The sequence below is a fragment of the Rutidosis leptorrhynchoides genome, unplaced genomic scaffold (assembly GCF_046630445.1).
Source record: "Rutidosis leptorrhynchoides isolate AG116_Rl617_1_P2 unplaced genomic scaffold, CSIRO_AGI_Rlap_v1 contig176, whole genome shotgun sequence".
Classification (NCBI taxonomy): Eukaryota; Viridiplantae; Streptophyta; class Magnoliopsida; order Asterales; family Asteraceae; genus Rutidosis; species Rutidosis leptorrhynchoides.
The window spans coordinates 2,381-16,076 of record NW_027266425.1 but is presented as its reverse complement, the minus strand read 5'-3'; the positions used below and the strand labels follow the sequence as shown (position 1 = coordinate 16,076).

Here is a 13,696-nt window from a genome sequence, read left to right as displayed (position 1 = left end):
TAACAACATTCTTTGCAATCACTATCTTAAGACATCGGTATATTCCACGAAGCTAAGGAAAAAGTGCTCTAAATGTATGTATTCAGTATCTGTAAGCCTCCCATCGAGAAAGCAGGATGTGCCCGGCCTCTGCCTGCATTACCATTTTCTCTTTGGTCGGAAAAGACGTCTGGATTGCCACCAAGCCTTGACATTCGCTACCGTGACTCCTTTGGTGCACTTGGAAATACCCAAATGTCTGAGGACCAAGTCAAGAAAGACAACAAACGTTGGATAATCATTGGAAGAATCATGAAGTGATACCTCTATATCCAGCTTCCTTTGTTCAGATATTTTCGGCTTCCATGGCCCAGGTTGACTGGTCGAAAGTGAGTTGAAAAATTTGTCCTTCACATAAAGCTACCATCGAAAAAGGAAAAGACATCTCCATCTTTCTCAAAAGAAAGAATTAAAGAGAACTGTAACTCTTTAAGCCAGCAAATGATTCACCTTCTTATCTGATTTCATTGCAGCATCTACATGCGTAGCATAGACAGCAGGAAGATCACAATCATCCGCTTTTGTCTTTAGGTCAGATTCATTCTGCAATGTGGAATCTGGAAAGTCAAGCAAGAAAAGAGAAACAGCCCATAAAGAAGTGTAACAAGATCCTAAGGAATGTTAAAAAAAAAAAAATTAACATTCGTTGGATATTCATCTTTAAGATTTTCAGCCATTTGTTTTCCACATCTTTGAAACTAAATCTCTTTTCTCGGCTCTTAGTTTTAGGGGGTGCTGTCTACATTTTAGAGGTAATGCGTCTTATGCTGTCTACAGTTTAGAGGTAATGCGTCTTATACCTTTTTAGCATTCTATATAGTTTGTCGCTTTCTGCATTCTTCTTACTCCTCTTCCTTGAGCAATTCCTTCATTATGGTAACGACAATTAGTAGCAGCTCCAATTAACTAGACAGCTGTGAAGAGCAAAAGCAGCACCGAACTTGAATTACTCATGGCACGCACGGGGCTATACGAACAATTAGGGCTATAAAATGCGATTCCTTCTTCCCCTCTTCCCACTGAGATGCTCTTACTAGTTTGATTATCTTGCTTGTCAGTCCTCTCTATCTGGAAATACCCAGGAAATATGGAAAGGCACAGAATAAAAGATAACATGCAAACAGCTTTGAGGTGAAGAGGAAAAGTACATGAGAAACTCAAACAAAAAGATATTAAGTATTAGTGTTATTACCTTCTTTCCTCCTTTCTCCGAATTGCTCATGTTTTGGTTAGTTCTTGACTCACCCTTAGTCATCTGAGGTACGAGGTAACATGGAATGAAAAGAATCAACTGCACTTTTCGTTAAATATCTCCAAATTAAGTGATGGTGGCAGAAATGACAAGAATATTGAGAAGTATTTGCATGCCCTGTTTTCCCTTTCCTCTGATTTGCTATTAGTGATTTGTATATCCTATCTGTTGAACTGTAGATAAACTATATGTTTCGGTAAGATGTTTAGCTCTAATGAATATGTTATTCATGTAGACAATGTTTTCTGGGATCACTTGAGCAGCTATGAAAAGGTAAGGGAGTAAAACCGTGATCCTCGGGTGCATGGGTGTCCACCCTACTTACCTATGTGCTATTGGCATCAGATGATGCGGTTGTAAAGCTCTGGGACTGGGAGAAGGACTAGATGTGTACTCAAACATTTGAAGGAGATTCACATTATGTGATGTGAGTAGCATTTGATCCTCAAGATCCTAATGCTTTTGCAAGTGCATCACTTGATGGAACTATAAAGGTACTCATTTTGGAGGTCTTCCTCTTAGTAAAATACATATTTCAATTTCCAAATATGCTATTTATACTCTCAATATGATTCCCATTTGTTGCAGATTTGGAATGTGCACTCCTCTACGCCTAAGTTTACTTTACACTCGCATGAGAAAGGGCTGAACTCTGTTGATCACTTCTGGAGGGATGATATGCTGTATTTACTGAGTGGTTCCAATGATTACACTGCTAAGGTTTGCAAACTTTATCGTTCTTGATTTAATATATCGACGCATTATTAGAAAGAGATCAATTGATATATGATTTGTTAGATAACAAGTACAGGTTTGGGCAGAAGCTGTGTACAAACACTCCAGGGACACATGTGCGCATCGTAATCTGCCAATAGTAATCAGCGGTTCAGAGGAGGAGACTCTTCGCATATGGGATGCAAATGGCTTCAAGTATGCATTGTGGGAGTTTGTACAGTCATAGCATGCTCTAGAATGCAGCTTCAGTTACAGCAGTCGAATGAAAATATCGCCTCTATCTTTTCCAGATTTTCCAGAACTTACCATAGGATAAGACTGTTTATGTCGGTGGATTCCTTGTTGTTTTGTGAAGGACACTGACTTTCTGTCGCATACAGGGTTAAGCACGTACTGAAATTTGGTCATGGAAGGATTTATATAAGAAAGGTTCCTGCTGATAACATTCATACCTGTTCTAAATGCTTCATTTCCTCATTATATCCATGCTTCGACAATAATAAGCTATTATGATGGTCCGAGGTTTTCCATTGCCTCTATAAAGACATTCATGTAGGCTCTGTGGTTTCAGTACAAAGATAAAATCTTCCATATCCATTGTCTCCCATTTTTGTGGCTTTCACTCTGATGGGTTGCAGTTGCTTGCATTGAGGGAATAGCCGTGGTCAAGCTAGTGTGCTGATAGCGTGGAGCCTTCAGCCAAATTCTATGTTGGATAAAACAGATCCCGACCTCTATAACTGTTACTTTCAATTTGAAGTTCAAATAAAAGTGCATATCGTTCTTCTGTCAAAAAAAGAAAGGGTCGCTTTTTACGAGTTTTACCCTTTGCGTCCTACCAGTGATAGGATTTTCCAGTGTAACCCAAAGATCTCATACTTTCCTTTTGTGTTATGTCCTGGTGAAAGTTTGTTTACGATCTGCGGTGTATCGTGCTCCTAATGGAATAAATGTCTCTCGAAGATTACTAAAATCGCCTGGAAAAAAGAAAAAAGGGAAGTAATGGCAGCTTGGGAACATGAAACCAACGATCCAGGAGTCTAAATTAGTCCTATATGTGGCAAGGCATGTTTTTAGACCGATGTACCAATAATACGAGGAAGATACATATCAAACAAGTCGATACTTGTAATATGACTTAAACAAATCTTAATTTCTAATGACAATGACTTTAATTGCTCCTTCATAGCTCATGTCAACAACCAGGCGATACTTGGGATTTGACTGGATATTTGTCCTATTTCCCTAACACCAGTTTTAATAAATCTGCGGCAAATGGGACATGAAAGGGGTTCACATCATGCTTATATTATTAAGAAAGCAGATTCATTTTGCTCACAAATGAAAGCATGGATGGGATTTCGGATAGCATTGGCAGCAACTCAAAAGAGTTACTCGACATATATTTGGGGCCGTTTAGCCAAATTAATACTAAGATGGAAGCCTTTTGAACGAACTTCATCACCAGTCAAAAGACTAAAGTGGAATGCAATGCTATTGCCACTTTTTGAGATCAAGATGTTCGTACAAACCTTCTACTTAGCATGCCTCCGGGTTCTCTTCCTCTGCCCAAAAATCTTCGTTGCGACCCAATGTTGAACTCTCGTGGTTGTGTTGTGTCCCATAACCACTCCGATGACCAATCCAATTCTGCGACCCATCAAACACAATTTTCTAGTCTGGTTCTTAGATCCAGATCCTCGAGTACAATGTTCAGTTTTGGCTGAACACAATTTTGGTGTGCACTTTTGATTTGAATTTAAATGGAAACTAGAAAAAATTATAACAAAGATGTCTCATTATGCCGATTCCTCCAAAACATGGAGGCCATGACTCATTACCTTGTTTGATCGGGATTAGAGAAATGAGGCGAAGGAAACTTCTGCATAATGGTTTATCAGAAATAACTCAAACTAAAACCTTCTCTGGTTGACACGAGAAATTGTATTCATAGCTATCAAAAGAGTACATCAAGTCAATTTCACGGGAACGATCATGCATTTATTGTTTGCCTGATGAAACTGGAGACACTTTACTTGAAATCTTATGTCTAGATGGTAGATACTTGGATGCTATCAAGAAGTCACTGAACATATCGAAAAGGTATGCCATGATGCATAGCTAGCAATGAGCAATCCAGTCATTAAACTTTCACAGCAGACTGTAATTCACACAAACCTTATTTGGTGCATCCGTCTTTGTTGCGATCCTCTATACAACCTAAGGAACCAATGTTCAATTTTGAAAGTCGTGTTTAGCCCCATAACCACGCCAATGACCAGCCCGCTTCCAAAACCCATTAGGACAATCTTCCAGTCAATCTCTTCAGCGAATGCACCAGATGGTGGTGCCAAGGGCGCTTCAATAGGATCTCCACATTTCTTTGTCAGAGGAACTCCACATAGTCCTAAGTTCCCTTCATAGGAGTCATTCTCAAATGTATGGAACTGATTCACCTGAGGTATGGGCCCAGAAAGATGGTTGTCTGAGACATTGAAGAAAGCAAGGAAATTGAGTTGGGCTAGTGCTGGAGGGATCATTCCCGAGAGCTTATTGCTTGAAAGGTCAAGAGACTCCAATTCGGTCAAATTCGCCAGGGACAAAGGGATGGAGCCGGTAAGAGCATTGTTGGAGAGATTGAGCATATGAAGTTCAGTTAAACTTCCAACAGAATTCGGGATTTCCCCAGTAAAGTTGTTGCTCGAAAGATCAATCACATTGAGGTATCTCGATATCCTTTCATACTTCATTAAAATGCCTTTGTTGGTTATTGTCATTGAGCAGTCGTACTCTCCCAGTTGGTTTATTGTGATGTCTCTGATGTCAATGATGTCAAGATCTATATGTTCTACATAGTAGTATGCGTAATTTGCACCGTGGACTTTCATGGCACTCCACATATCAAAGTATTCAGATGGAAGGCTACCCGAGAAGTTGTTCATAGATAGATCAACAATTCGTAGGTTAGGAAACTGGTCATGAGCTTCATGTTCCCCTACGGCTCCATGAAATCTATTGGAACGTAAAATGAGCACCATCAAATAAGAAAGCGAGCCCATCCATGAAGGAAATGTGTCAACAATATGATTATTTTCAATATTGAGAAATTCCAGATAGCTACAATTAGCTAATCCCCGTGGCAGCAACCCTTGTAGCTGGTTATCACTCACATCTATCACTGTCAACTGACATACGTCATTTTGCAATTGAGTAAATCTTCCATATAAATCATTGCCATTCAAACTCAAGATGGAAAGGGTATTGCTCAAATTGCTCAAACATGGTGGAATAACACCAGACAACTTGTTCTTGGACAAATCAAGTATGTGAATATAGCTTAACTGGCATATCTCCGGTGAAATTTCTCCAGATAAATTGTTATTCGAGACAAGGTAGGATTTAATGGACTTTGGGGGAAGGGGAAGTAATCCTTGTATATCGTTGTACCTGAGATCCAATGTGACAAGATTTGACCAATTCAAAGCTGTGATACTAGTAATTGAGTTTCCGGAAAGATTCAAAAATAGCAATTGCGACGTACTCACATTTAAGAACCACGGAGGTATCGGCCCATAAATTCTATTTTGGGATAGGTCTAGCCAAATCAACCTACTTTGGTATGATAGGAAGATGGGGAGCTCACTTGAGCTGCTAGAAGCCAAGCTGAGAATAGACAAGTTTGGAAGGCTAGCGTTCATGCCGGGTTCGATAATCGACGAGAATTTATTGAATGAGAGTTGCAAAGTCGTTAGATTTTGAAGTTTGAGTATCACATCTAGCCGCAAAGTACCATTCAGATTGTTTGATTGCAAGTCTAGGTAATCAAGACTCTCGAGGTTAGAGATGTTTTTAGGAATTGGGCCAGTTAATCTATTTAATGATAGGTCAAGATGAGTTAACCGAATGAGGCCAGTGATCTCAGCTAGAATTTGACCAGTTAACTGATTCTCATGGAGATCTAAGAAAGTGAGGTTAGTGAGGTTAGTCAATGAAGCAGGAATTTCCCCAGAGAGTAGATTCATTCCAAGATCCAAATATGAGAGTTGGATGAGCTTCCCTAGGGAAGATGGGATTTCACCCGAGAGTCTGTTAAATCCAAAATTCAACATGGTAAGTTGAGTGAGGTTACCTATTGAAGATGGAATGTTCCCTGAAATATTGGTCCCCCAAAAAGACAATGACTTAATGGGACTGCCCAAGTGAAACTCAGGCAAATGACCTGACAGCTCTGGATTGAGCCTTAAATCAAGAAGTTGTAGCCTTGGCAGCTCGAAGATGGTTGTCGGGAATGTCCCTTGCAAGTTGCAATCACAAAGTATAAGTGATGTCAAGGAAGATAAATTTGCGATGGCATCGGGCACCGGAGCCGACACATTCAACAAGGTAACATCAATGTGTTCTAATTTGGTCAAAAATTGAACCATTTTCTCCATGCTAGGATTCCTCAGCTCCAAATCAAAGTTCCAAGAGAGATCGAGGGAGGTCAAGTTAGTCAACTTCAGGACTTGAGATGGGATTTGACCTCCGAAGTTGGACCGAGAGAGGTTCAGGCTCATCAACTCCACTAGATCACCTATGGCGGACGGTATTTGAGAGTAATTGAAGTCGTTCGAGGCGAGATTGAGGCTTTGCAAATGAGCGAGGCGGAAGAGGCTGGCCTTCGAGTTGATAGAACCGGAGAGACAACTTTCACTAAGGTCGAGGCCGGTCACATATCCCATCCTTTCATCACAATCCACGCCCTTCCAATCACAACAATCCCTGTCTTCCAGCTTCCACGATTCTAGCTTCGGCCGACGGTCATAAGGCCCGCAATCTAAGGACTTTGCATCGAAGAAAGAGTGTTTGAATTCTAACAAGGCAGACCGCTCCTGCTCATGGCACTTTGTTGAGCTCGTCGAAGGCAATGTCTCAGAGGAAGCAAAGTGGAGTGAAATCATGGTGAGGAAAACGACCAAGAGATCAAATGGCGTTCGTTTCATGGTGGTTAAATTGTTCTAACACTCCACTTGGGTTTTGGTTTTGCTGGGTGGGCGAGGTGAAGATGGACAAGAACTGAAACCGCGTGTCAACTTTATATTACCTTTATTCTTTTGCATTAAGTCAACCTTATGTAATAGTAAGTGTAGCCCTCCCTGTTGACACAGAACCTGAATTTGATGGCGCTTCGGCAGTGACACCGACGAAGACGGCGAAGACTGCGACGACTTTGCCCAACAGAACCTGAATTCGATGGCGGATCAGGCGAGGTTTCAAGGAAGCTTCGGCGGCGACACCAACGAAGACGGCGAAGACTGCGACGACTTTGCCCAACAGAACCTGAAATTGATGGCGGATCAGGCGAGGTTTCGAGGAAGCTTCGGCAGCGACGAAGATGACGAAGACTGCGACGACTTTGCCCGACAGAACTTTAATTTGATGGTGGATCAGGCGATGTTTCGAGGAAGCTTCGGCAGCGACGAAGATGACGAAGACTGCGACGACTTTGCCCAACAGAACCTGAATTCGATGGCGGATCAGGCGAGGTTTCAAGGAAGCTTCGGCAGCGACACCAACGAAGACGGCGAAGACTGCGATGACTTTGCCCAACAGAACTTGAAATTGATGGTTCGAGGAAGCTTCGGCAGCGACACCGACGAAGACGACAAAGACTGCGACGACTCTGCTCGAGAGAGAGAGAGAGAGAGAGTGAGGAAAGGGTTTAAAAAAGGAGGAAGTTCCTGTGGAGTGCGAGGAGTGAGGGGTGTGCGCAAATTTCGGTTTATACGATGAGAGAGGAAAAGCGAGCGCGACTCGAGGCGCTTGTTTTCACACCGGCGGTCTCACTTTTTTTTTTTTTTTTTTTTTTTTTTTTTTTTTTTTTTTTAATTTTAGTAATTTTCTTTCAGAGAAATTTTCTTAATATGGTTTCCCATGTCTATGCCGTCGTTTTCTTGAAGAATTCCACATCGACTATGCTTTCTGGCATGACGCTGTAGTGATTGCTGCTGCGCATGATTCTTCCCCATTTGATGTCTCAGAGGGGGCCAATATAACAGTCTATTGTTGCACCATTATGTGCGAGAAAATTCTGAAGATTTACCTGCTTCGTAGTTAAGCTAAACGGCACTTTTTTATCAACCAAAAGGAGGCTTTAGCCTATATTGGCGGCAGCTCACAGACTTCTCAATAACATGCAAAGCTGAAATTTTTTGGAGTTAACTTTGATGATGCCCTCAAATCAGATGGCAAATATTTCTCACAACGGTTCATAACATAGACTAAGTTAGTAAGGTACACCGAAGTTCCTGGCGGACACAACTCACTCGCAATTCTCCTTCGACCAGAACCCGGTTACCTCTCCCTAGCTACATTTTCTCATGCTAACCATCTCAAAAATAAGTTCGGGTTTTACAGACTGACATTGCATTCTAGAAATCCCAAGGGTCTTGCTAAAGTTCGATATAATGCCCGATTAACTGCGATTTGCTGCTAAGTTGTCCTAGTCTTTACGAACCATTGACAATCACGCAACGAGATTTGAAGTCTGGCAAAGTGGGGGAGGGGGGTCGGGGGTCACCAAATTTGTATTTAACAATCACTATCTTAAGACTTCGCTCTATTCCCCCAAGATAAGGGAAAAGAATAATCACCTGTACAGAGCTCTAAATGTATGTATACAGTATTTATAAGCAACCGATCAAGTTTTCTATGTGACATGACTCCAAGTAGGATGCGCCCAGCCTCTCCTTGCATTACCATTTTCTCTTCCGTTAGAATAGACCTTTGGATTGCCACCAAGCCTCGACGTTCGGCTACCGTGACTCCTTTGGTGCACTTGGTAATAACCAAATGTCTGAGGACCAAGTCAAGAAAATATTAAGAGAATAACAAAAAACAAACATTGGAAATCTTTAGAAGAACCATGAAGTGATACCTCCATATCCAACTTCCTTTGTTCAGATATTTTCGGCTTCCATGGCCAAAAGTAATGCTTCACATAACCAGGCTACCATCCAAAAAGAAAAAGACATCACCACCTCAAAAGAAAGGACGGAAGAGAACCATCGACTCTTTAAGCTCACAATGACTCACCTTCTTATCCGATTTCATTGCAGCATCTAACATCCTCAGCATCTTCAGCAGGAGGATCACTAGCATCTGCTTCTGTCTTTAGGTCAGCTCACCCCACACTTCGTCCTTGTTAAATTTCTTGTTCATTGCCACGAAATCAAAATCCTCGGCATATTTGGCAGCCAAATGTGAATCTGAAAAGTCAAGAGAAAGAAAAGAGAACAGCCCATAAAGAAATGTAATAAGACCCTAACGAATGTTTAAAAAAAAAATAGATTGAATGCAACATAGGTATCTGATGATCATACATAAATCTGAACTAAAAAAATGGTAATCCATGGAAAATTGCAAGCCCGTAGGCTCAAATTCAAGATACAAGCTTTTTCAGACTCGTATAACAAACTCATATATACATTTCCCTTTTTGCTGAATATCTATGGCGTGGATCCTATTGTAAGATGATCCATGCAGCCCAATTAATGAGAAAAGGACCAATTGTTATTGTCGTTGCATATGTATGCATCCATTTTGAGAGATTTTAAATCAAAAAGCTCATGTACAACAAAACCACAAGAAAGGATATTATTGAATGCTCAAACTAGTCAAAAGTTCTTTTATTTCCTTCAAATTAACCATTGATCGTTAAGGCATATTCTCATAATATCTATAGCTATAGTTGGGGCAACAGGCGTGCGTGATTTGGCAACACACCAGCTTGTCCAGGTTTATATCAACAACCACCTATGGCTATTCCTTTTCTTTTCACTGTATCTTAATAGTGATATACAAAATTACTGAGGAACTTTAGATAATAAATTGATTACCCCTGATATCAACTTGCAGCAATATTTGCAAGTCAAATGATTTATTCAACCAACTGATGATGAAATTTAATATAATTTGATCTCTACCCTTTGAAATTACAAATTTTCACTTCTAATTAGTGCATTCCTCCTTTTCTTTTCTTTTCCAGCTTGTTTGGGATTGCAATCAATATTATCAACCAGTTGCTCCACGTTTTCTTACCTTGTCTATCATATGTTCATAAAAATGGATTATGATTACTAATTCCAATTTCTTTTCTTTTTTTTTACCCTTAAGCAAAAAAGTTTATATGTTTCAATTTAATTATTTTGAGAATATTTTGAGAATTTCATGCGTATTCTCTAATTTCTTTTGGTACGCAAGCTAATCATTTCTACACATTATTTGTCGTGCTCTTCTTACTCATGTGATACATTCGTTGGACATTCTGTGCCTTTCTAAATTGTTTCTTGCTTTCTACATGCTTCTTACTAATTGCCGCTAAGTTTCAAGACATTCCTTAGAATCAGAAGAAGAGAGTCATACCGCATTTTCTCCTCTTCCTTGAGCAATTCCTTTATTTATGGTAATAACAATTGAGTAGCAGTTCCAATCAACTACACAGTTTTGAAGAGCAAAAACAGCATCGAACTTAAACTACTCATGTCACAGGGCTATACAAACAAAAATAACTAAAAAATGCGATACCTTCTTTCCTCTTCCTGCTGAGATGCTCTTGCTAGTTTGATGATGCTGCCTGTCAGCCCTATCTATCTGGAACTACCTAGGAAATATAAAAAGGCACAGATAAAAGATAATACGCAAACTGGTTTGAGGTGAGGAGGGAAAGTACTTGAGAAATCTCAAACAAAAAGATATCAAGTACTAGTATTACCTTCTTTCCTCTCCCCGAATTGCTTGTGTTTTGGTTTTTTCTTGACTCAGCCTTCTTTTTCTGGAACACTTGGTAACATGGAATGAAAAGAATGAACTGCACTTTTCACTATCTCCATATTAATTGATAGTAGGCAGAAATGACAAGAACATTGAGAGGTATCTGTATACCCTGTTTTCCCTTTCGCATGGTTTGGTATTAGTGATTAAGAAACAGCTCTGTTGATCCGACAGAAAGTTGATGGTGTATTAACAAGAAACACACAAATATAAGGCATGCAAAGTGGCAAACAAAACCACTGGGCTTCTGTGGTTGGGGTGAAGACAAAACACCTTCAGGACCTACAGCATGATGTTCTAAACGGTCGTGCAAGAAGAATTGGAAAAGAGTCATTCTATTCTTTTTATTCTTTCTGCCACCTTGCTCACAGCATCTGTTGGATTCTGTACATTAGATATTCTCATCTGATGTACTGAAAACAATAGGTATCAAGGCAAAATAAACCATAAGACTGTAAGAAAAGAGAGAGAGAGAGAGAGAGAAGCTAAATTCAGAAAAGCTCATAGATAAAAAAGCTTTACCTCGTTTCATTTTCTCTCCCCACAAGCTTTTATAATTGGGGTACTGAGGATCACCTGTATGCCGTGAGAGAGAGAGAGAGAGAGAGAGAGAGAGAGAGAGAGAGAGAGGCCTTGCGAAATTAATAGTTATACACTCACATGCATTAGAACACACATATAAGCATGTGATAATTTGCTCTGTGAAGGTGTCATACCCTCTTTCCTCTTTTTGCCGACTTGCTGGCAATGCTGTTGGGGTTCTGCAGATTCCCCTTATACACTTGAAATAATGGATAAAATCAAAGGTTTTAAACTATGAAGACAACAGAAAGGCAATTTCCAGGCAAAAAATATGGACTGGCAAGTTCAGAGGAAGAAAAATCAAAGCTTTATGACTGTTATTACAGTCTAAAGTGGCACTATTATGCTGACAAAAGGAAGCAGAGGGACATAGCAGAGGCTTTATGAAAATCCAATTCTGACAGAGATTTAGATATAACAAAGGCTGGATAGAGACAATAATGATATGAATGAACAAACAGACATAAGTTAGCTTTGCCCTCTACATTATTCACACAATAAGGGTAATGTTTGAAAAGAATACCAGAAAGCGGCTAATTGATAAAGTACAAGAGACAATTATAACTCCAGAGATATAATAAAAAAAAAGGCAATCCTTTAAAAATTTAGATACATCTACAATGGCTAAGTGAGAACTGAAAGCACATAATCTTCACCGGCTCATTTACATAAAATCTTTGGCTACAATAAGCCTACAAGAAGGTGGGAAGAGGGTGTAAGGACAGCTAACGGAATGCAATCATAACAGGCAAAGACGAACATGATCAATAAAATGTGGGTTCTTCTTTTGGTTTCTATTTCCTTTTTCAACCAGATTATACATGTAACAGCCATTACAGATTATATATTTCAACTAAATCACTTTTTTTTAGTGCAACCTATTTCAAAAACCACTAGCAATCATGTTGAACAAATAACTTTTGGAGGAAAAGATATGTCAAGAAAAGAGAAGGCAGACAAGATTCAAAGTTTCAAAAGGTCCTTCTGCTGATCTAGAGAGCACAAGTCATGCAATCAAAGATAAGAAAACTAGAATTGGAACCCTTCTTACTAGCCATGGACAGGTTTCCTCACTAAGATGCATCTTGTTAGACAGAAATGACCAAATGAGAGCTCTAATAAATAGATGTTATAAATCTGGAATATATTTCAAAAGCAGTTGACATGAATGAGTAAAAATCATAATATTGGTAAGAAGATGCAGTTCCTTTTTCTCTAGCAATTTAGTCTCACTTGATGGAGCAACTAGAAATTCAGATGCTTATTTTTAATAAAGGAATGAGGAAGCGAAGTAAGAGACTGAAAGAGTTCTTTAGGATGAAGGAGTAAATGTGAACCTATAGTTTACTGGGCAAACGTCAAAGCAAAACAAAAGTTTTTTCCTTTTAGGGGGAAAAAACCGCTAGTATACTGAAAAATAGCCCAAAAGTTAAAACTCACCCAAATAAAAACTTGTCATGGACGAGACATTATAAAGAATGGGAAGGAAATATTAGTCAATTCAATTGAAACGCCATGACTTGTGATTGCTTATAAAGGAGTGTGGGCTGGAGTTTCTGGAATATAAGCATAAACTAAACAGAAATATAACAAGATAACAACCAAGTATTTAATCTTTAACAAGAGAGAGTACAGCTTGTGCTCTAGTCTAGCGTTTCAAAACATATTGGAGGGAGAAAAACACAATAATTACCTCCCGGACGATGCACCATGTATTTGGAATATTGAAAAAGGATAAATGAAATTCCACATAACATAATTATGCAATCATAATCCTCTGGCCTCAAGTAAGAAGCCACAGGAAAATAAAATCCAGAAATAGCCTGTGGCAAGGTTCATACAGCATATAAAACAGATACATGGGTTTAGTTCCATTTCCACAGCTCTCATATCTACCTCTATGCATAAGCTACTCGCTGCCATCAAAGACCAGCACTTGAACCCAAAAACCATTTGCAACAGCTAGGTCTGTAAAATTTTGTGCCTTCGAGGATTACTGCTTTGAAACATACCAAGTTTCTAGAAAAGTTAACTAGCTTGAGTAATGATATCTTGTCGATTTAATGGGAATGCACTAAGGTTGAATCGAGCCTTTGCCTAATTTGGGTTTACAGGAAAGAGCAGCCCACAGAGTCCCACCTTTCTTTCGTTTGCTTCCTGGTTTTTTTTTTCTATGTGTTGGGGATAAGGGTTTGAAGGTGGATGATTAATGACTTAAACCTATAGTGGGGGTATCAATATACATCCTTAATCAAGAAAAAAACAGAGGCACGAAAG

General features: G+C 39.5%; 1 protein-coding gene across 1 annotated transcript; it reads right to left on the bottom strand.

Moving 5' to 3' along the window:
- Positions 1 to 4,194: 4,194 nt before the first annotated feature.
- Positions 4,195 to 7,008, bottom strand: LOC139881613 (receptor-like protein 6). The gene is made up of 3 exons (XM_071866061.1): positions 6,486 to 7,008; positions 4,891 to 6,329; positions 4,195 to 4,815 (listed from the first exon to the last, which is right to left on the bottom strand). The coding sequence occupies exons 1-3, from the start codon at positions 7,006 to 7,008 to the stop codon at positions 4,195 to 4,197; spliced, it is 2,583 nt and encodes an 860-aa protein (XP_071722162.1).
- Between the last annotated feature and the right edge of the window lie 6,688 nt (positions 7,009 to 13,696).